We start from the raw sequence: 25,244 nt of genomic DNA on the forward strand, positions 1-25,244 counted from the left end.
GACTCATCAAGAAATAAAGGGAGAAGACTCAAACCAAGAGAACTAGAAATGAAAAAGGAGAAGTAACAACTGACACTGCAGAAATACAAAAGATCATGAGAGATTACTACAAGCATCTCTATGCCAATAAAATGGACAACCTGGAAGAAATGGACAAATTCTTAGAAATGCACAACCTGCCAAGACTGAACCAGGAAGAAATAGAAAATATGAAAAGACCAATCACAAGCACTGAAATTGAGACTGTGATTAAAAATCTTCCAACAAACAAAAGCCCAGGACCAGATGGCTTCACAGGCGAATTCTATCAAGCATTTAGAGAAGAGCTAACACCTATCCTTCTCAAACTCTTCCAAAATATAGCAGAGGGAGGAACACTCCCAAACTCATTCTACGAGGCCACCATCACCCTGATACCAAAACCAGACAAAGATGTCACAAAGAAAGAAAACTACAGGCCAATATCACTGATGAATATAGATGCAAAAATCCTCAACAAAATACTAGCAAACAGAATCCTACAACACATTAAAAGGATCATACACCCTGATCAAGTGGGGTTTATTCCAGGAATGCAAGGATTCTTCAATATATGCAAATCAATCAGTGTGATACACCATATTAACAAATTGGAGAAAAACCATATGATCATCTCAATAGATGCAGAGAAAGCTTTCGACAAAATTCAACACCCATTTATGATAAAAACCCTGCAGAAAGTAGGCATAGAGGGAACTTTCCTCAACATAATAAAGGCCATATATGACAAACCCACAAACAATATCATCCTCAATGGTGAAAAACTGAAACCATTTCCACTAAGATCAGGAAGAAGAAAAGGTTGCCCACTCATACCACTATTATTCAACATAGTTTTGGAAGTTTTAGCCACAGCAATCAGAGAAGAAAAAGAAATAAAAGGAATCCAAATCGGAAAAGAAGAAGTAAAGATGTCACTGTTTGCAGATGACATGATACTATACATAGAGAATCCCAAAGATGCTACCAGAAAACTACTAGAGCTAATCAATGAATTTGGTAAAGTAGCAGGATACAAAATTAATGCACAGAAATCTCTGGCATTCCTATACACTAATGATGAAAAATCTGAAAGTGAAATTAAGAAAACGCTCCCATTTACCATTGCAACAAAAAGAATAAAATATCTAGGAATAAACCTACCTAAGGAGACAAAAGACCTGTATGCAGAAAATTATAAGACACTGATGAAAGAAATTAAAGATGATACAAATAGATGGAGAGATATACCATGTTCTTGGATTGGAAGAATCAACACTGTGAAAATGACCCTACTACCCAAAGCAATCTACAGATTCAATGCAATCCCTATCAAACTACCACTGGCATTTTTCACAGAACTAGAACAAGAAATTTCACAATCTGTATGGAAACACAAAAGACCCCGAATAGCCAAAGCAATCTTGAGAGAAATGGAGCTGGAGGAATCAGGCTCCCTGACTTCAGACTATACTACAAAGCTACAGTAATCAAGACAGTATGGTACTGGCACAAAAACAGAAATATAGATCAATGGAACAGGATAGAAAGCCCAGAGATAAACCCACACACATATGGTCACCTTATCTTTGATAAAGAAGGCAAGAATATACAGTGGAGAAAAGACAGCCTCTTCAATAAGTGGTGCTGGGAAAACAGGTACATGTAAAAGTATGAAATTAGAACACTCCCTAACACCATACACAAAAATAAGCTCAAAATGGATTAAAGACCTAAATGTAAGGCCAGAAACTATCAAACTCTTAGAGGAAAACATAGGCAGAACACTCTGACATCAATCACAGCAAGATCCTTTTTGACCCACCTCCTAGAGAAATGGAAATAAAGACAAAAATAAACATATGGGACCTAATGAAACTTAAAAGCTTTTGCACAGCAAAGGGAACCATAAACAAGACCAAAAGACAACCCTCAGAATGGGAGAAAATATTTGCAAATGAAGCAACAGACAAAGGATTAATCTCCAAAATTTACAAGCAGCTCATGCAGCTCAATAAGAAAAAAACAAACAACCCAATCCAAAAATGGGCAGAAGACCTAAATAGACATTTCTCCAAAGAAGATATATAGACTGCAAACAAACACATGAAAGAATGCTCAACATCATTAATCATTAGAGAAACGCAAATCAAAACTACAATGAGATATCATCTCACACCAGTCAGAATGGCCATCATCAAAAAATCTACAAACAGTAAATGCTGGAGAGGGTGTGGAGAAAAGGAAACCCTCTTGCACTGTTGGTGGGAATGTGAATTGATACAGCCACTATGGAGAACGGTATGGAGGTTCCTTAAAAAACTACAAATAGAACTACCATATGACCCAGCAATCCCACTACTGGGCATATACCCTGAGAAAACCATAATTCAAAAAGAGTCATGTACCAAAATGTTCATTGCAGCTCTATTTACAATAGCCAGGACATGGAAGCAACCTAAGTGTCCATCAACAGATGAATGGATAAAGAAGACGTGGCACATATATACAATGGAATATTACTCAGCCATAAAAAGAAACAAAATTGAGTTATTTGTAGTGAGGTGGATGGACCTAGAGTCTGTCATACAGAGTGAAGTAAGTCAGAAAGAGAAAAACAAATACCGTATGTTAACAGATATATATGGAATCTAAGGGAAAAAAAGGTCACGAGGAACCTAGGGGTAAGATGGGACTAAAGACACAGACCTACTAGAGAATGGACTTGAAGATATGGGGAGGGGGAAGGGTAAGCTGTGACAAAGTGAGAGAGTGGCATGGACATATATACACTACCAAATGTAAAATAGATAGCTAGTGGGAAGCAGCCGCATAGCACAGGGAGATCAGCTTAGTGCTTTGTGACCGCCTGGAGGGGTGGGATAGGGAGGGTGGGAGGGAGGGAGACGCAAGAGGTAAGAGATATGGGAACATATGTATATGTATAACTGATTCACTTTGTTATGAAGCAGAAACTAACACACCATTGTAAAGCCATTATACTCCAATAAAGATGTTAAAAAAAAATCATCATGACCTTGGGTTTGGTAGATATTTTATGTACAATACAGAAAGCATGAACTACAAAAGAAAAAACTTGTACCTAATCAACATTAAAAACTTTTGCTCTTTGAGACACTGTTAACAACATGAAAAGTCAAGCCACAGACCAGGAGAAAATTTTTGTAAAATATATACCAATTAAAAGTCTTAAATCCCAGTTTCTAAAAAATGCATAAAATATTTGAAAGGCACTTCACCAGAAAAAGACATACAGATGGCAAATAAGCACATGAAAAGATGACCGACATCTTTAGTCATTAAGGCAATGAAAATTATAACCAGAACGAGATACCATAGCACACCCACTAGAATGACTAGAATTGAAAAGACTGACCACACCAAGTGCTGGCAAAAACGTGGAGCAACTGGGACTCCAATGCACTAGTGGGGATGTGAAGTGGTGACCACCTTGGAAAACAGTTTGGCACTTTCTCAGATTTCAGCATGAACCTACCATATGATTCAGACACTCCATTTCTAGGTATTTCCCCAAGAGAAATGCAAGCACATGTCTATACCGGACTCACAGAAAAATGTTCACGACATCCCTTTTTGTGATAGCTAAAGTCTGGATACCTACCAAATGTCAATGAATAGGTTAATGGATAAAGAAATTTTGGTATATGCATACAGCATTAAAAAGAAGAACTACTGATGCACACAACATGGATGAAACTCAAAGTTAGGCCAAAAAAGCTGGACAAAAACATACATAACATATGAATCTATGTAAATAAAATTCCAGAAAATGCAAATTAGTCTACAGTGACAGGAAGCACATTAGTGGCTGCCTGGGAACAGAGAGAGAATGAAAGGGGCACAAGAAAACTTTTATGGGTTAAAAAAATGATATAAAAGACCTTGAGGGATTGGATCAAGATGGTGGAAAAGCAGGACGTGGAGCTCACCTTCTCCCCACAGATACATCAAAAATACATCTACGGGATTTCCCTGTTGGCACAGTGGTTAAGAATCTGCCTGCCAATGCAGGGGACACAGGTTCGAGCCCTGGGCTGGGAAAATCCCACATGCCGTGGAGCAACTAAGCCCATGCACCACAACTACTGAGTCTGTGTGCCACAACTACTGAAGCCCACACACCTAGAGCCCAGGCTCCACAACAAGAGAAGCCACCGCAATGAGAAGACCATGCACCGCAACAAAGAGCAGCCCCCGCTCGCCACAACTAGAGAAAGCCCGTGCGCAGCAACGAAGACCAATGCTGCCAAAAATAAATAAATAAATTTATATATATATTAAAAAAAATTGAAGTCAAGGTCTTGAAGAAATATTTGTACACACACGTTCATAGAAGCATTATTCATAATAGCCAAAAGGTGGAAGCAACTGAAGTGTCGAGCAACAGATGAGTGGGTAAGCAAGATGTGACAGATACAGTCTATTGGATAGCTTTATAGATTTGTGAACAGATATGCAGATATATAACTATGATATAGATATATACATGGAATATCATTCAGCCTTAAAAAGGAAAAGAAATGGTGACACACGCTACAATATGGATGAACCTTGAGGACACTAAGCAGTGAAATAAGCCAGTTATAAAAAGACAATACTGCATGATTCCACTTCAGTGAGGTATCTAGAGTAGTCACATCCTTAGGGACAGAAAGTGGATGGTAGTTGCCAGGGACTGGGAAGAGGGGTGATGGGAGGTAACGTTTAATGGGCACAAGTTTTCGGTTCTGAAGATGAAATGAGCTCTGGAAATGAATGCCGGTGATTGCACAACAATATGAATGTACGTAATATCACTGAACTGCACACTTCTAAATCATTAAGATAGTTAAATTTTATTATGTGTCTTTTACCACAATAAAAAATTTTCAAAAAACTTAAAAAAATAAAAATAAATTTAAATGAATTAAAATTTTTAAAAATGCTTCTACATGTGGAACGACTCTTACAGAACATCTACTGAATGCTGGCAGAAGACCTCAGACTTCCAAAAGGGCAAGGAAATCTCCATGTAACTGGGTAGAGCAAAGGAAAAAAGAAAAAGAAGAGAGAGAAAGGAATCAGGATGGGACCTGCGCCTCTGGGAGGGAGCTGTGAAGCGGAAAGGTTTCCGCACACTGCGAAGTCCCCTCACTGGTGGGGACAGGGTGAGCTCCAAAGCCTTGGAGGAGAGTGCAGCAACAGGGGTGTAGAGGGCAAAGTGGAAAGAGACCTGCACAGAGGGTTGCTGCCGACCGGCACTCGCCAGCCTGAAACAATAGTCACTACCCACTGGGGCAGGTGGGGGCCGGGTACTGAGGCTCGGCTACTGAGGTCAGACCCTGGGGCGAGGACTGGGATGGGCTGGGGTGTAGTGCACCACCACTGAGGGAGTCCAGGAAGAAGCCTGGGCCTGCCAGAGAGGCAAGGCACCAGTGCTGGGGGGCATGCGAGGAGACAGGGGTGGGCCCACCATAGAAGCTTCTTTCTCCGAACGCTCGCAGGCGGCAGGTCACTGCCTACATGAGCTCCAAGGGCAGGAGCAAGCTGCCATCTTGGGACTCCAGAGGTGGGCGCAGGCTGCTGCCGCTGCCACCGCCAAGGGTCTTGGGAGCAGGTGCAGATCACTGCCCCACCTTCCCAGGAGCCTGTGTGGCTCACCACCTGGTGCCAACCACCCAGGGGCATGTGACCCACCATCACCGCTGCGGAGGGACCCGTGACCGGAAGCCAACCACTGCTCCCGCCTCCCTGGGAGCCCGTGTGAGCTGTGCACGTGTGTACATGCACGCCCCTACCAAAGGGGTATGAGCCAGCATATGCTGAGGAAAGAGACAGCAAGCATCAACAAAAACTGCCTTCACGCCAAAAAAAATATTAAACTCACACAAGCTACACAGGGACACTCCTGCATATAAGTAGCCCTCCAAGATTACAGTAGGTAACTGTTTCTCCTAAATTTACAGACTAAGAGAAATATAAGCCAAATGAAGAAGCAGAAGAATCACTCTCAGTTAAAAGACCAAGAAAATTCCCCTGAAGGAACAATGAAACACACCTCTTCAGTATAACAGACACCAAGGGACTTCCCTGGTGGTCCACTGGCTAAGACTCCATGCTCCTAATGTAGGGGGTCTGGGTTCAATCCCTGGTCAGGGAATTAGATCCCACATGCCACAACTAAGAGTTCGCATGCTGCAACTAAAGATTCCCCATGCCACAACTAAAAGATCCCGCATGCTGCAATGAGGACCCAGTACAGCCAAATAAATAAATAAATACATAAATTTTTAAAAAGACACTGAGTTCAAGAAGGAGATAATGAAAATACTGAAGGAATTAAGAAAGGTTATTGACAGAAATTCAGATTACCGTAAAAATGAACTAGAAACTATAAGAAGGACCCAAGAAAAATTAGAAAATTCATTTGCCAAGACGAAAGCCAAGCTCAAGGCAACGAAGAGCAGAATGAATAATGCAGAAGAAAGAATAAGTGACCTGGAATACAGACTAATGGAAATTACCCAATCAAAACAGCAGACAGGAAACCAAATGCAAAAAAAGAAAGCAATATAAGAGACCTATGGGATAATATAAAGTGGGTCAATCTACACATAATAGGAATTCCAGAAGGAGAAGAAAGAGAAAAGGGGATTGAAAATGTATTTGAAGAAATTATGGCTGAAAACATCCCAAACCTCAAGAAGGAAACATATCCAGATACAGGAAGCACAGAGGGTCCCACACAAGTTGAACCCAAACAGACCTACACCAAGACATATTATAATAAAAGTGGAAAAAGTTAGAGAGGATTCTAAAGGCAGCAAGAGGAAAACAAACATTTCTTTACAAAGGAACCCCCATAAGGCTATCAGCTGATTTCTCTACAAAAACACTGCAGGCCAGAAGGGAGTGGCAAAATATATTCAAAGTCTTGAAAGAGAAAAATCTGCAACCTAGAATACTCTACCCAGCAACATTATCATTTAGTATAGGAGGAGAAATAAAGAATTTCTCAGACAAGCAAAAACTAAAAGTACAGCAATACTAAACCTATCCTAAAAGAAATATTGAAAGGTCATCATCTCTAAACAGAAAAGAAGAAGAAATAGGAAAGAGGAAATCACAATTGGAAGTAAATCACTTAAATCAGCCAGTATACAGATCAAAAAGAAAAAATACCTATTTGTGAAAGCAATGATAAACACAACGAAATCATCAAACCACAAAAAGAAAAAAAGAAAAGGGAACAAAGAAGAAACAAGGTTTGAAATGACAGTAAATACTTATGTGACAGTTAATTACCTTAAATGTCAATGGACTAAATGCTCCAATCAAAAGACAGACTGGCAAACTGGATTAAAAAAAAACCAAGAGCCTACCATATGCTGCCTACCAGAGACCCACCTGAGGGCAAACACATAGATTGAAAGTGAGGGGATGGAAAAATATATTTCATGCAAACTGAAATGACAAGAAAGCAGGATTTGCAATACTCATATCAGATAAAATAGATTAAAGCAAACACTATAGAGAAAGATAAAGAAGGACACTATATAATAACAGGATCAGTACAAGAGGAGGATTTTACACTCATCAACATATATCCACCTAATATAGGACCACCCATACATACAACAAACACTAGCAGACATAAAGGGAGAATGGATAGGAATACAATAGTAGGAGACTTTAATACCCCACTCACATCAATGGACAGATCTTCCAGACAGAATCAGTAAGGCAACAGAGGTCCTAAATGATACAACAGAACAGTAAGACTTAATTGATATTTTCAGGACACTACATCAAAAAAATAAACAGAATATACATTCATTTCAAGCATACACGGAACATTCTCCAGGAATGACCACATCCTAGGGCACAAAACTAAGCTCAACAAATTTAATAGGAGTACAGAAATTATTTCAAGCATCTTCTCTGACCACAATAGCATGAAACTAGAAATCAACAACAGGAAAAGAAACGAGAAAAAAGAGTACATGGAGACAAAATACCATGCTCCTAAAACACCAATGGGTAAATAAGGAAATTAAAAAGGAAATTAAAACATACCTTGAGACAAACGACAAGGAAAACACAACTATGCAAAGTCTATGGGACACAGCAAAAGCGGTTCTTAGAGGGAAGTTTGTAGAGATACAGGCCTTCATCAAAAATAAGAAAAATCTCAAGTAAACAACGTAATCTACCACCTAAAAAGAATTAGAAAAAGAACAAACTAAACCTTACATCAGTAGAAGGAAGGAAATAATAAAGATCAGGGAGAAAATAAACAAATTAGAGATTAAAAAAACAACAGAAAAAATCAACAAAAATAAGAGCTGGTTCTTTGAAAGCGTAAACAAAATTGACAAACCTCTGGCCATGCTCACCAAGAAAAGACAGAGAACCCAAATAAACAAGAAATGAGAAAGGAGAAATCTCAACTGATATTGCAGAAATACAAAAGACCGTAAGAGAATACTATGAACAATTACATGTCAACAAATTTGACAACCCAGAAGAAATGGACAATTTTCTAGAAACATACAGCCTACCAAATTTAATCCAGAAGAAAGAGATAATTTGAACAGAACAACCATTAGAAGAGAAATAGAATCAGTAATAAAAAAAACTTCCTACAAACAAAAGTCCAGGACCCGATGGCTTCACAGGTGAATTCTACCAAACATACAAAGAAGAACTTATACGGATTCTTCTCAAACTCTTCCAAAAGACTGCAGAGGGGCTCCCCTGGTGGCGCAGTGGTTGATAGTCCGCCTGCCGATGCAGGGGACATGGGTTCGTGCCCCGGTCCAGGAAGATCCCACATGCCGCGGAGCGGCTGGGCCCATGAGCCATGGCCGCTGAGCCTGCGCGTCCGGAGCCTGTGCCCCGCAACGGGAGAGGCCACAACAGTGAGAGGCCTGCGTACTGAAAAAAAACAAAACAAAACAAAAAATACCCCCCCAAAAAACCAAAAGACTGCAGAGGAGGGAACACTCCCAAAGACATTCTGTGAAGCCACAATCATCCTGATACCAAAACCAGACAAAGATACCACCAAAAAAAGAAAATTACAGGTCAATATCTTTGATTAATATAGATGCAAAAATTCTCAACAAGATATTAGCAAACCGAATCCAAAAACACATAAAAAAGATCATACACCACGACCAAGTGGGATTCATCCCAGGTTCACAAGGATGCTTCAACATATGCAAATCAATCAATGTAATACAAATTAATAAAAGAAAAGTAAAAAACCACATGATCATCTCAATAGATGCAGAAAAAGCATTTGACAAAATTCAGCATCCATTCATGATAAAAACTCTTACCAAAGTGGGAATAGAGAGAGCATACCTCAACATAATAAAAGCCATTTATGAGAAATCCCAATATAATACCCAATATAATACAAACAGACAATATAATACTCAACGGTGAAAAGCTGAAAGACTTCAGACAAGAAAAAGAAATAAAAGGCATCCAAATTGGAAGGGAAGAGGTAAAACTGTCACTACATGCAGATGACATGATACTATATATAGAGAACCCTAAGGAGTCTACACAAAAACTACCAGATCTAATAAATGAATTCAGCAAAGTAGCAGGATACAAGATAAACATTCAGAAATCAGTTGCATTCCTTTACACTAACAATGAAATACCAGAAAGGGAATGTAAAAAAAAAACTACCATTTAAAATTGCACCAATTAAAAAAAAAAAAACACCTAGGAATAAACCTGACCAAGGAGGTGAAAGACTTACACGCTGAGAACTATAAAACATTAATAAAGGAAATAAAAGAGGATTCAAAGAAATGGAAAGATATCCTACACTCTTGGATTGGAAGAATTAATATTGCTAAAATAGCAATACTACCCAAAGCAATCTACACATTTAATGCGATCCCTATCAAATTACCCATGACATTTTTCACAGAAGTAGAATAATCCAAAAATTTATTTAATATGGACCCATAAAAGACCCAGAATTGCCAGAGCAATCCTGGGGGGGCGGGGAGCAGGAGGCATAACTCTTCCAGACTTCAGACAATACTACAAAGCTACAGGGACTTCCCTGGTGGTCCAGTGGCTAAGGCACCCAATGCAGGGGGCCCAGGTTTGATCCCTGGTCAGGGAACTAGATCTCACATGATGCAACTAAGAGTTTGCATGCGGCAACTAAGTCCTGCATGCTGCAACTAAAGATCCCACAGGCCACAACTAAAGATCCCGTATGCCACAACAAAGATCCTGCGTGCTGTAACTAAGACCCGGTGCAGCCAAATAAATAAATTAAAAAAAAAAAGCTACAGTAATCAAAACAGTGTATTATTGGTACAAAAACAGGCATACAGATCAATGGAACAGAATAGAAAGCTCAAAAATAAACCCAGACACCTATGGTCAACTAATTTTCGACAAAGGAGGCAAGAATATAAAATGGGGAAAAGACTTTCTCTTCAGCAAGTGGTGCTGGGAAAGTTTGACAGCTGCATGTAAATCAGTGAAGTTAGAACACAACCTCACACCATACACAAAAATAAGCTCAAAATGGCTTAAAGACTTAAACATACGACACCACAGAACTCCTAGAAGAGAACATAGGCAAAACATTCTCTGACATAAATCCTACCAATGTTTTCTTAGGTCAGTCTCCCAAGGCAACAGAAAGAAAACCAAAAATAAACAAACAGGACCTAATCAAACTTACAAGCTTTTGCACAGCAAAGGAAACTATAAAAAAAACGAAAAGACAACCTATGGAATGGGAGAAACTATCTGCAAATGATGGGACAGACAAGGGCTTAATCTCCAAAATATACAAACAGCTCATACACCTCAACAACAAAAAAACAATCCAAGCGAAAAATGGACAGAAGACCTAAATAGATATTTCTTCAAAGAAGACACACAGCTGGCCAGTAGGCACATGAAAAGATGCTCAACATCTCTAATCATTAGAGAAGTGCAAATCAAACTACAATGAGGTACCACCTCACACTGGTCAGAATGGCCATCATTAAAAAGTCTACAAATAACAAACACTGGAGAGGGTGCGGAGAAAAGGGACCCTTCCTACACTGTTGGTGGGAATGTAAATTGGTGCAGCCACTATGGAGAACAGTATGGAGGTTCCTCAGAAAACTAAAAATAGAATTAACGTATGATCCAGCAATCCCACTCCTGGGAATATATCCAGACAAAACTCTAATCCAGAAAGATACATGCACCCGTATGTTCATAGCAGCATTATTCACAATAGCCAAGACATGGAAACAACCTGAATGTCCACTGACAGATGAATGGATCAAGATGTGGTACATGTATACAATGGAATACTTCTCAGCCATAAAAAAGAATGAAATAATGCCATTTGCAGCAACATGGGTGCACCTAGAGATTATCATACTAAGTGAAGTAAGTCAGAATAAGAAAGACAAATACCGTATGATATATCATTTATATGGGGAATCTAAAATATGGCACAAATGAACTTATCTACAAAACAGAAACAGACTCACAGACATAGAGAACAGACCTGTGGTTGCCCCAGCGCACGGGTGGAGGGTAGAGTTGAACTGGGAGTTTGGGGTTGGTAGATGCAAACTATTACATATCGAATGGATAAAGAACAAGGTCCTACATATAGTACAGGGAACTATATTCAATATCCTGTGATAAACCATCATGGAAAAGAATGTAAAAAAAGAACCTATATATGTGTATAGCTGAGTCACTTTGCTGTACAGCAGAGACTGGCACAGCATTGTAAGTCAGCTATACTTCAATTAAAAAAGGGAAAAAAAGACCTTATTTACAAAGCAGAAATAGAAAACAATCAGACTTTCAGACATAGAAAACAATCTTATGGTACCAAAGGGGAAAGGTGTGGGGAGGGATAAATTAGGAGGTTGGAATTAACACCTACACACTACTATACACAATACAGCTAACCAACAAGGACCTACCATATAGCCCAGGGAACTATACTCAGTATTTTGTAACAACCTATAAGGGAAAAGAATCTGGAAAAGAATATATATATATATATATATATATCTGAATCACTGTGCTGTACACCTGAAACTAACACAACTTTATAAATGAACTATAATTTTTAAAAAGTTTAATAATAAATTTTAATTGTTAAACTTTGAAAAAAAACTTTTAGAGGTAATGGGTATGTTTATTACATTAACTGTGTTGATGATTCCTTGGCAGTAATGTTTACATGCCAAAATTTATCAAATTGTACACTTTAAATATGTACAATTTATTGTAAATTAATTATACCTCAATAAAAATTGGAAGGAAAAAAAAGCCTGACAAACCAGATAGTAAGTATAAATAGAAGAACAAGGAACTAAGGAACTAAAAATAGAGAGTAGTAGTAAGATAACCACTAGGACAAAAATAGAATAAACAAAACATATTTATACACAACTCAGCAACTTTTAAAACTAGAAACATGATAGCTCTATAGATCAGCAGTTCTGAAAGGGTGCCCAGGGGACCCGCCAGACTTCCAGGGAGTCCACAGAAGAAAACTATTTTTTTTTTTTTGCGGTACGCAGGCCTCTCACTGTTGTGGCCTCTCCCGTTGCGGAGCACAGGCTCCGGACACGCAAGCTCAGTGGCCATGGCTCACAGACCTAGCCACTCCATGACATGTGGGATCTTCCCAGACCAGGGCACGAACCCGTGTCCCCTGCATCGGCAGGCAGACTCTCAACCACTGTGCCACCAGGGAAGCCCAGAAAACTATCTTAATAAAATAAAGATGCTCTTTGCCTTTTTAATCCTAGTTCTGTCATGAGCCTACAGTGGAGTCTTCCAGGGCCTATGTGGTTTGTATCACAGATTAAATGTAAAAACAGATATAAGAATCCAGCTGTCTTCCAATAAGCCAAAAAATTCTCAAAACTGTAAAACAATGCCACTCTTCATCAAAAACACTGTTTATTCACTGCAGCACTATTTACAATAGCCAAGACATGGAAGCAACCAAAATGTCCAACAACAGAGGAATGGATAAAGATGTAGTGGACTTCCCTGGTGGTGCAGTGGTTAACAATCTGCCTGCCAATGCAGGAGACACAGGTTCAATCCCTGGTCTGGGAAGATCCCACATGCCACGAAGCAACTAAGCCCCTGTGCCACAACTACTGAGGCCACGTGCCACAACTACTGAGGCCATGTGCCACAACTACTGAAGCCCGTGAGGCTAGAGCCTGTGCTCCACAACAAGGGAAGCCACTGCAATGAGAAGTCTGCACCCCACAACGAAAAGTTGCCCCCGCTCGCCGCAACTAGAGAAAGCTTGTGCGCAGCAACGACGACCCAATGAAGCCATAAATAAATAAATAAATAAATAAATAAAAATAACATGTGGTACACATATACAATGGAATATTACACAAATACAACGGGATATTGCTCAGTAATATACAATAGAATATTACTAAAAATGAAATAATGCCATTTGCAGCAACATGGATGGACCTAGAGATTATCATACGAAGTCTAGTAAGTCAGACAGAGAAAGACAAATATCACTCTTATATGGAATCTAATTTTAAAAAAAATGATACAAATGAACTTACAAAACAGAAACAGACCTACAGATATTGAAAACAAACTCATGGTTACCAAAGGGAAAACGTGGGAGGGAGGCATAAATTAGGAGGTTGGGATTAACATACACACACTACTATATATAAGATAGATAACCAACAAGGACCTACTTTATAGCACAGGGAACTCTACACAATAATCTGTTATAGGGTTTCCCTGATGGCCAGTGGTTAAGAATCTGCCTGCCAACGCAGGGAACACAGGTTCAAGCCCTGGTCTGGGAAGGTCCCACATGCCGCGAAGCAGCTAAGCCCGCGTGCCACAACTACTGAGCCCGTAAGCCACAACTACTGAAGCCTGCGTGCCTAGAGCCCATGATCCACAACAAGAGAAGCCACCGCAATGAGTAGCCCCTGCTTGCCGCAACTAGAGAAAGCCTGTGCGCAGCAACGAAGACCCAATGCAGCCAAAAAATAAATAAATAAATTTATAAAAAAATAAATAAAATCTTGTTAAAAAAGTAATCTGTGATAACCTGTATCATAAAAGTATCTGAAAAAGACTGAATATATGTATAACTGAAACACTTTACTGTACACCTGAAACTATTATAAATCAACTACACTCCAATAAAATGAAAAAAAGAGTTTAATAACTGAAAAAAGACATTGTTTATGTTAACATGTGATGGACTTATTATTTTTAAATGAAGTAATAAATGAACACAGCATTTTAAAAGTTCCTCAGCTTTAATTTGTAAAAGGGCACCAGTTGATAGATAAAACCCACACAAACAAAACTCCTTGGGGTCCTGAGCGGTGGGGAAGCACTGCTGTCAATCTGTCATTGCTCAACCCCCCAAGGGACTCCCGTAGGCAGAGGTCACTACCCTCGCTAAGGGCAGTGACCCCTGAGTGAGGGACCCTGCACTCCACACTGGTGCCCTCAACCTATGGTCTGGTCCCTAGATCATCCCTGGTTCCTAACAAGCTAAGTACAGAAATCAAGATTAAACCTTCAGAAACATTTACAGCAATTTTACATTGCCACACAACCAAGCACATGATAGATGTATTTTGTATGTTTTTTTAATTCCATTTTTCTAATTGTTCATTTTTATTCCATTTTACAAAAGTGTTAGCCTGCAACAGTTTGAAATGTTTAAAGTGGTCCTTCACCACAGATACATTAAGAAGCACTCAAGTAGGGACTTCCCTGGTGCTCCAGTGGCTTAAACTCTGTGCTCCCAATGCAGGGGGCCCGGGCTCAATCCCTGGTCAGGGAACTGGATCCCACATGCAGCCAAAAAAAAAGGCACTGAACTAGATATCATGTAATTCAGGAGCAGTTGGATTTACTGATTTATTGATTTATTTATGGCTGCACTGGGTCTTCCTTGCGGCACGCTGGCTTTTCTCTAGTTGTGGTGAGCAGGGGCTACTCTTCGTTGCGGTGCGCGGGCTTCTCATGGCGGTGGCATCTCTCATTGTGGAGCACAGGCTCCAGAGCGCAGGCTTCAGTAGTTCTGGCTCACAGGCTCTAGAGCGCAGGCTCAGTAGTTGTGGCACACGGGCTTAGTTGCTCCGCGGCATGCGGGATCTTCCCGGACCAGGGCTCGAACCTGTGTCCACTGCATTGGCAGGCAGATTCTTAACCACTGAGCTCCCAGGGAAGCCCTGGAATGATCTTTTAAGCAAAATATGTCGATAGTACTATTTCTCCATGATTAATGTACACTGCTTCTAATATAAATATCAAAGCATTGCCATTAAAATGGAAATTGGTAATGATAAAGAAAATCATACATACCCTCTTCAGTGAAGAATTTTTCTACAGGTCCCACAAACTGATTAATTTCATTAAGTTCATCTTGGCTAACTTCTGGAAATGGGAAAACTTCTTTCTAAAAATGATAAACATGTAGTAAAAATTTAATTTTTGGCAACCTCCCATAGTGGCAATATCAACCGAAAGGGAAGGAAAAAGACTTGCTAGTTTCCACATCGGCTGGCAGAGCCTTACTCACTGAAGGAACCGGAAAGCAAACTTCAGAAGGAGCTTAAGACAAGGAAGGGCGTTAGGCTCCAGCACCTTGGTTCATCCTCCTCCCTGACCCAAAACTGTTCCTAATTTTGGTCAGCTTGCCCCATGGAGCAGAGAGCCTGGACTAACATTTCAAACCCCAGTCTGGGCCCTGATTTGCAGCTTACTAACTGGGCAGCCTTAGTCACATCCCATCACCTGTCCACACTGCGGTTTTCTCACCTATAATGAGCAGGTAATATTTACTCAAGGTCGTTGTGAGGACCATGGAAGATAATGGATGAGCAAGCTCTTTACCAAAACACAGAAATCCACCTCAGTTGTCCTGTGAGCTCAAAGATGCTGCCACTGACAAGAACGGACTGTGATCACGGGTCTGACATCTTGCCGGGTTCCCACCTGGCTGCTCGCTCCAGCACCTGCCCGTCCTGCCTACTGAGCCCTGCTCCGTGCGCTGAGCAGGGCCACCAGAGGAGGCCCAGCCGAGGAGCCACATCAACCGAATGCAGCCCCGGCTCTGCCGATTCTTAGATGTGTGATGGGCAAGTCACAGCCCTTCTCAGTGTCCGTTTCTCTCCTGCTACAGGCGAGGCCTCAGAGAGCAGCTGTGAGGCTCAGAGGAGATGAGGTGTCCTGAACACGAAATAGCTGCAATCATCTGTGTCGGGTACTGGCTCTGCTCTTGTCCCCACAGCCTGGAAAGCAACTCCGCTTCAAGTCTACCTCAAACTGATAGAGGAGTGGACAGTGTTTCCAACTGACCCTGGATTCCCAACCAGGCCATGGCTATATGCTGCCTAAAATCATCCCGCTGTGCCCTCTGGCTTTTGAGCTCCACCCCACCCCACCCCCCCGTTAGCTGCCAGCGTGACCCGAATATCTGGATTTGACCGACACCTGCTGAGAAGTGATGTCCCAGGCCCTAAGCCGCCCCCAGGAGCCCCCCCTCTCCTCACAGCACCTCTCACCAAGCATCTTGAGAAAGGTCTTCAAAACAGAGGAGTCCTGTCTCCTCTCCAGCCCTGTAAATAATCAGCCACTCTAGTTACAGGCTCCCAAATCTACTTTCTTCTCTCCGGCCACCTGTACAGGTGATAGGTGGGTGCCATGCCCAAACTTAAAGGAATCTCTGCCTCCAGGCCACCTTCGACCCTGCCCCTAAGGTGGTCTACAAGGAAATTATGCTGAGCTGTCACCACCCCGCAGCCACTTAGAACAAAGCCGGCTCTTTAGCCGAATGTAGACGCCACGTCCACTGGGCCGGCCTGCACGGGCCCACCTGGGCCTGCTGCAATGGCTGTGTTAGAGGGAGATGATTCTGGTACCAGCGAGCAGCCAGGTGAGAGGAAAGAACAGGCTGGGAACCAGGTGGCCTCAACTGCAACCAAAGGACAACTGTCCCCAGGAGAGAGATCTCGAGCACATGTGAGAACAAATCTCTGATGACAGTGTTCAGAGTCTAAACGGGGTGCCTCCTGGGTGATGGGTTCAATTTCATCAGCACTTTTCAAATTTTTGAAAGTACAACCGGTTTTTCAAATAGATCCAGTGCAGAAACCAAATATGCAAAACAGATGCAAGCCAAGCTGCTCTGGCTGAGGCTGTGAACGGGGAGAAAAGTCACCCAGATCCCTCCCACTTGACTCCCCCACTGGTCCCTGCAGCAGCCCTGGGGGTGCTCTCAGGAACAGCCTGGGTCCAACTGTCCCCCAGGGGGACAACTGCCGGCCTGCGTGATCATGAAGGTCTCCTTCTATTCTGAGATTCTAAGCATCTCGGATACCACGTTGCTGCTCAAACCCCAACAACGCTGAGAGAGACGATGTCTGCGTGAACCAGGGAGGTACCAGGAGAAGTGCTTAGAAGCTGTCAGATTCTAAATAGAACCTGAACGTACAGAAAACGGGATTTGCTGTCAGATTAGATGTGGCTTATGAGAGCAGAAGGTGTCAAAGCTGACTCCAGGTATTTGACCTGAACAAGTGGAAGAGCAGAGTCACCACCCTCTCCGATAAGAAGAGCGGGAGGGAAGACAGGATTGGGTGGAGAGACCAGGAGCTCAGTTTTGGGTGGGCTAGACGGGCGATGCCTAGTAACATCCAAGCGTAGCTTTTGAGTAGAAAGGTAGATATGAAGAGTATGGAGTTCAGGGGAGAAATCTCAGCTGGAGAAATAAATGTGCATCTTCCGGATACTGACAGCATGATACTGAATTAGATTATCAGAGGAATGCTTGTAGATGAAAAGAGAAGTCCACAGACTAAGCCTTAGAAAACTTCAACTCCGAATGAGCTGGTTGGAAATGTTGTCTAATGTTTGGACTTGTCAAGGAGACAAGAAGGAATCAGTGTCCTTGAGTAGCTGAGAAAGCTTGGGGTATAGCTGGCCTTTGCTGGGAGTGGACGGTTCCCCCACATCAGTGCAGAGAACGCAGACCACACGGGCACACATGTGGGGAGGAGGGGGTAAGTGTGGTGATAGAAGTTCTTACCTGACTGCGTGTATTTTCCCAGTGAAACAGGAAGCAAAGCCGACAGGTGAGAGTGAGGATGGGGGAGGTGGCGCCATAGGTTTGGAGAAAGAGGAGCATGAAATGAGACAGGCTGGGACCTGGGACTCTTTGCTGCACTGCTGCAATCAATGCACCTGGACACATCTCTCCTTGAGCAACAAAACACAAAGAAACTGTATGGGACTAAAAATAACTGTGTGCATGCGCAGTTGGGGCAAATTCTGGATCCAACAGATACGAAAAGACCAAAACAAAAAACAAAAAAAAAAACCAACTGCCACTTTTGAAGAGCCTGGAGAAAAAAACAGAGTACCCCACATGCCCCCTGCACACACCACCACCTAAGGGGTGGACAAAACACCTAAACCACCTCTCCGGCCTGACCCCTGGACACATTTCTACCCTCACCCCATATAAGAAACAAGTTTGCCCCCCTTGGGGACTGAGCGAGCAAGGGAACATGCTGTTTGTTCTTGTTCCCACCTGCTGCAGCACAGGCCCCGATAAAGCCTTGCCCGAATTTCTTGTCTGGCCTCTAGTAAATTACTATTTCTTGGGGAAGGCCAAGAACCCTGGTCGGTAACAGAAGAATGTGTGTTCTTTCTTCCCCAAGCTGCTGGGAGCCACGGGGGTCCCACAACACAGCAGCACACAGCCCCAGGTTCTGGAGGAAATGGCTTCCCTCACTTTAAGAGCTAGCTTTGTACTTCTAGCAGGGCAAACCACTCCAGTCAGAGCGTCTGCATCTGTAATGCCTGACGACCTTAGAGAATGTCCTAGAAAAACCAGGGAATAACTCCTAAAGTAATACAGAATCAGCCAACATTCCAGCCAAGCTCAAAGCACTTTACACACATTTTTCTTTGGCTTGCGGGCCACCTGTGGGAGGGGGCGAGGGCTGTTTTTACTCCTATTTTCTGTATGAGAGCACTGAGGCACTTCACAGGAGTTAATAGCCCAAGGTCACAAGACGCCAGCACCGCCTACTCATTCTGCTGCTTCAAGAATCTGTACCGCATCTTAACAGTTTAAAAAGCATTTCCACGTATATACGTCTCGTTACAACACATCTGAGACGCAGAACACATCGCAAGCTCCGTTTTAAGGCTGAAAGAAATGGGACTCAAAGTCAGAGTCAAGGTCAAATCCAAGTCTTCTGACTATAAGAGGCCGTTAAGTGCTTAGTAACACTAGGTCGTGCGACCCGTGGAAGGGACGGGCGGGGAAGGCACCTTTGAGCTGGGCTTCTGGGGAACCTGAAAGGTGGGGGTGAGGCGTTGAGACTCGGCCGTAGAAGCCAACAGAGAGAGGAGTGGCATGGTCTGTGCTTAGGAAACAGGAAACCCCCTCCCGGCCCCCCAGTTCGCGGCCGGAGTGTTGAGTTGTGGATGACTTAGCGACCACCTCGCCTAGGGTTTCCCAGGGTGTCCCGGCAGGCGTTAGCTAGAACACAGGTCAAAACCATAGCTTCTCAGAGCCACAGGGTTAGCACGCCCGCCCGCAGGTGAGTTTCTACGGCAGGTGTGGGGACTCTAACCAGGCTCGACCGGGCCCTTCCCGCAAAGGGCAAAAGGCGAGGAGGAAGGGCAATGGCTGGCCGGGGCTCGGCGTTACCTTCTCGATTTTGCCCAGGAAGAGCTCCTTGGCGAAAGCTTGGCTCGGTGGACTGGTGCGCAGCGGGCGCCGACTCGCGGTGAAGGCCACCATGGCACGGCACAAGCGCGCCGTCGCCACCGAGCGCAAGAAGAGCCCGCAGCCGCTCATGCTGTCCCGAGTCGCTCTCGCCGCCGCCGCCGCCGCTTTCCCAGCGCTTTAATCACTTGCCCCGGGGTCGCGCCTCCCGATGACGCCACCCACCTGCGCCGCCCCGCCGGCCGCCAACGCGCTTGCGCGGCCTCGGGCCCTGGCCGGGGCCGCGGCCAATCCTGGCGATCTCGCGATTGGGCGGCTTCGCGATTGGGCGGCGGCGGCGGCGTGCTGTTTTCAATCACCTGCAGTGGTTGCCTAAATGCGGTAAATTACCAGCCGGGGCAGCGTCTCCGGGAGCCGGAACCTAAGCGGTGGCCCAGCTGCTTCCACTTGCCTCCCTCTCGCCAGTTGGGGCAACGAGGACATGGTGGAACTACAAAGCGGGGGGTGGGGGAAATTCACGATATTGATTATCTCTGGAGGGAGCGCACACACGGGTTACGGTCCTTGCTTTTAAGTGGGTGATTAGTGAGGATTCCTTTGGTTTTGCTTCATAGCTTACGTATTTCTCACATATATGGGGGGTGGGGAGAAGAAAAGGAAAGATATTCCACCAGAGCGGTCTGGATAAAACCCTGTAGTTACTACGTCCCTGGGAAACGCCAACCTGAACGGCAAGGGTGGGCGGGGCTGGGGGACAAGCTGGAGCCGGGACCGGTGGCAGGGACGGGATGGGGGGGAGGGCGCCCCACTCCCCACACCCAGCGATGCCCTGAAGGCCCTCCTCACCAGTGCCTGCGCCCTGCCTGTCGCATTTACAGGGCAGTAACAATACGCCTTTTTCTCATTGGCAATGCTCTCTGCCACCGTCAATATTCAGAGAGCAGTGGGAAACGCATTCAGCTCAGCGTGCTGTGCCAGACCCAATAAAAGGTACACTTGTATGGGTAAAGACTTGATAATGAAAACGCAGTCCTTCTCGGGAGGGACTCGAACCCAGCCAAAACTCAGATTGGGACTCAACCCCCACCCTGCATCTCAGATGTGGACGCGAACCCACTGTCTTTTAATTAAAACCTCTCACCTGGTGTTAGGACTTAACTGAAGCTCAGGTTATTTTGTCTGGTTGCAGAAGGAAGTCGGTGTGAGGCAAAGTGATAGGCAAAGAGTGAGTCTGTTAGCACAGGACGCTTGTGAGAGATACAAGCGGGCTGGCAAGGGAACGGAGCCCTGAGAACCAAGAGGGCTACATCTTTATCATCCAAGAAAAAGTGGGGAGGGGAGAAGACCACCTTCCTCATCCTTGGGCAAACGTCAAGGCTTACATCATTAGTTCCTCCTGTGACCCTATATGGTCTGACCAGGGATGTCATGGAGCTATTTAATGCATATTTATATTAGCAAAAGAGTAGTAACATAGACTAAAATATGGTAATTAATCTCAGGTTTCAGTAGAATGTCTCCTTTCACCTAGTTTCTTTCCTTTTCACCTATATTTCCATCTTGGCTACACGCAGAAATGCTATTCTTAAAGGATGATTAACTCCCTGACTTCATGTAACAAGATTCAGACCCCGTGTCTTTTTCTTGTGCTTTAACTATCAGGGTTTGTGGCTTAAATGTGCCTGGCGCTTGGAGGCACCTGTCTTCCTTCAAGGTAGTGTAGATCGTTGCTAGGTTACTGGATTCTTCTCTTGAGTGGTCATTAGCTTACACAGTCTCCCAAACTCCCTTAAAATTCCCTCTGTCTTTAATCCCCTAGTGGGATTTCTAAACTATTTGATTATCCTACCCTATCCTGATCAATGACATAGCATCAGGGAAAAAAGAGCTCAAAAACTTTCTTGGTTGCAAAATACCTGTACTTGCAGGCATCTTCTGCAATGTGTTCTCTATTTTGTCTTTCACTTTTAAAGGCTTGTCACCTGGTTTCTTCATCAGTGGTCAGTATTTGCCAGTTTCAGCATTCAGCTTCTCAAGAAGGCATTTGGTAACAAGTGCCTTTGTGAATTAACTCTGCGGGTGAAACAAAGAAAAAGTGCCATTGCTGGGTTTTAAGTATGAGCTGGTGTACATTTTGGCCAAAACAAATGTAGTCAAATCAATCAAGTCACCCGATAATGTGCTGGATCCTCTTTAGTGGATCCTAATTTGGTTGGATCCTCCCTAAATTAAACAAGTGAGAAATTCAGTGGCACACAGTTTCCGAAACAAAAATTAGAAAAAAATTAAGGCATAATTTCTACGTACTCTAGTAGCATGTACAATGGGAAAAGTTCTGGAGTTCTACTACTTTGCCAGTTTCTAAATTCAGCTTCCTCATCTGTAAAAGTGAGTATAATATCACTTACCTCACAGAACTTTTGTGAGGATTAACTAAATCCTTACAAAAGCATCTACCACAGCAAATGATCAGTTTTTCTTGTAATAATATAAAAATAAAAAATGGTTACACACTGAGATTTCCATCTTATACTTGAGTATTAGCCTCTGAGAAATAGGATGTCATTTTTAAAGTTTGCTTTAGACATAGAATTTCCACATTTCATATTTAAAACACTCTCACCGAGTAGATCTGAACGTCCTTCTGTATGATCACGTCAGTACAACTGGTTCTCACCCATGACTTACCAGCAAATAATCTGGCACTCTTGTGTGGCCATCGTGTTGGTGGTAGCATACCAGGATGCTTGGCTCTGGGCCTCTGGCACATCCTCTGAGTAGGAAACTATTCCTACACCCCTCAGTGTGAAAGCCATACAGTGGGGAAGGTCATGGAGACATTTATGAACACAGAATTAGAAGAAAGGGGTGGCGTTGTCTCCTGTCCTAAGGCTACAAGGTCAATAGTCAGTCATGTGAAAAATGAGAGTCTAGTCAAGGTTCCTGCCTCGTAGCCATCAGCGTCCTAACTAAAGGCTCACAGATAAATCATGCACAGTTATCACCAGAGCATTTCCTGCCGAGAGAAGTTGGCTGACACCTCACTGTCCAGACATCAAATACCTGCAAGAAGAGAGGTGTCCCTCAAAGAAAAATGTTGTCTCATACACTAAATTATGTTGTCCACTACTACTTCTTTCCTTTTTGATGTGTATTTGCCCACTTTATTACGGAAACATGGAAGTCACTGGCTTGTTGAAAGCCACAAATGTAACGAGGTGTTATGGGTTGAATTGTGTCCCCCAAAATTCATTTGTTGAAATCCTAACCCCCAGCACCTGAGAATGTGACCTTATTTGAAATGAGGGTTTCCTATTGCATTGTGTTGCAGATATAATGAGCTAAGCTAGGAAGAAGTCATAGCGGGGTGGGGTGGACTCCTAGCCCAGTACAACCGGTGCCCTTATAAGAAGGAGAAATGTGGACAAAGAAGTGCACATAGGGAGATGCCATGTGAGGGTGAAGACATAGATCAAGTTAACGATTCTACAGGCCAAGGAAGGCCAAGGTGGCCAGCAAACTGCAGAAGCTGGGAGAGAGGCCTGGGACAGATTCTCAGCCCTCAGAAGGAACCAACCCTGCCAACACCTTGATCTTGGACTTCTAGCCACCAGAAGTGGGAGACAGTAGACTGTTGCAGCCCCCGGTCTGTGGTTCTTTGTTACAGCGGCCCTTGCAGACTAAGACATGAGGGTGTGATTCTTGGCACATGGCAACATCAATAAACAGGGCCTAACAGCGACCACGGGGCTGGGGCCGTGTCTCACAGCCCACACACCCAGGGCTCCTGCTATGGTTTAGAATCAATGGCTTCCTTCCAGCTTTTAAGAAATGAGCGGTCACTCTCTGCTGCCGCCTCTTCCACCAGCTGGAAGCAGAAGACGCGGCCCTAGTGGGTGGCGGGATGAGATGGGAAAGGCGTAGGTCTTTGAATATTGGTCTTTTCCTCCAAAGGAGGAAAGCCAGCCACGGAATAGGAACACCCATGTTAAGTATTAACAGAGGAGCAAGAAATATGTACTGTATGAAGCCACTGACATTTGGGGGTTTGTTACAGCAGCCCCCAACTAATAAAAACACCTTCCAAGTGTCAAGGAAAACACTATAAGGAACAGTATAAAGAGTCATCATTTTAGGGGCCGGTCACACCTGTCATGCAGGTCAACTGAGCCCCAAGCAACCAGATTGTTATTACTGATCCCCATCCTAGTCACCCAGGATGAGTGCCCTTCTATGCCAGACACTGGCTCACGTGCTTTACATGTGTCAATATCATTCAATCCTCTAAACGAGCCTGTGAATTCAGGCACTTTATGCCCATTTTGCAGATGGGAAACACAGGCAGTGAAAGCTCACACAGTCCTAAACAGCAAAGCCAGGCTCCGGGCCCTGCCGGCTGGCTCCTGGGCCTGTGTCCTCATCCCCCCCCACCGGCTGTACTGCCTTCCTGAAGGCGGCAAGGCAAGACTGGGTGGGTGAGAAATGACCTCTTTCTCTGTCATCACTCGCCCCCGTTCCTGGCCGACCTGAAGTAAGGTGAAATTACCCTGACAGAGGTCAGAAACCCCATCAGGCCTCGGTGTCACTCTCCACCTCTGCCAGCTCGATGGGGTGACACACCCTTAGGTCAAGTTGCAAGGAGGATCAAGCACGCCCTTGGTACTTAGGTGCCCCTTTTACATGTGTTCTGGCTCTTCTTTCTTTTGTGGGATTGTCAGTCTGAATGTTTCGGACTGACGTGTCTAAGAGATCCTTCTGCTCAGTGATGCATTTTCACCAATCCGCTTCATCCTCCTCCTCCACCGCCAGACCTCGGGCAAGGCACGTCCTATTCCAGAGGCCCAGTTTCCTCACCTATCAGATGATGAAATCAACACAAAACATGGATTTTTATGCAAATCAAGTGGTCTAACATTTAGTTCTCCTCCCACTCTACACACTGTAGACTTCAGGGTCTAGCAACCCTGAAAAAAAAGAGTCTAAAAATAGGGGCTCTTAAGTCGAGACTTGGTCCTAGTGATAACAGTTTTTCAAAATCTCAGGAGAGCTGAAATTTTAACAGCATTAACAACGACAAAAACGAAATACCTCTGATTTTTCCTTATGCTTCAAAAGCCAAAAGAACCTAAGATTCAACCAAGTTCTAGAGCGTGTGTCCCCCACTATTACAGTATGAAAAGCATGTTAAAATAACATGCAACCAAACGCTGTGTTGAAACTGCCAGCATTCCCAAAGCAGCTGCTGTAGTATAACAGCCAAACAAGTACATTGACTCACTGGGGTCTTATCTGTTTGCACAAAGCCAGTAGAGCCTGAAATCTTTTTTTTTTTTTTTTTTTTTTTTTTTTTTTTTTTTTTTTTTTAAAGCTTCAAGTGAGCTTTATTAGGGGGCGCTCCTGGGCGAGGTTCACTGGTCCGAGAGAAGGG

At 43.5% G+C, this 25,244-nt stretch overlaps 1 protein-coding gene across 1 annotated transcript in view; it reads right to left on the bottom strand.

The window, feature by feature from the left end:
- ACAD9 (acyl-CoA dehydrogenase family member 9) overlaps window positions 1-20,011 on the bottom strand; it is a 59,188-nt gene extending 39,177 nt beyond the window's left edge. The window contains exons 1-2 of the mRNA XM_082639156.1: window positions 19,799-20,011; window positions 15,439-15,532 (exon numbers count right to left, since the gene is read on the bottom strand). Of these exons, the coding sequence (XP_082495282.1) occupies window positions 15,439-15,532; window positions 19,799-19,948 (244 nt within the window). The 5' untranslated portion in view covers window positions 19,949-20,011. The remainder of the gene's footprint in view (window positions 1-15,438; window positions 15,533-19,798) is intronic.
- Window positions 20,012-25,244: the final 5,233 nt, after the last annotated feature.

Source organism: Mesoplodon mirus (assembly GCF_964341445.2).
Source record: "Mesoplodon mirus genome assembly, chromosome: 12".
Classification (NCBI taxonomy): Eukaryota; Metazoa; Chordata; class Mammalia; order Artiodactyla; family Ziphiidae; genus Mesoplodon; species Mesoplodon mirus.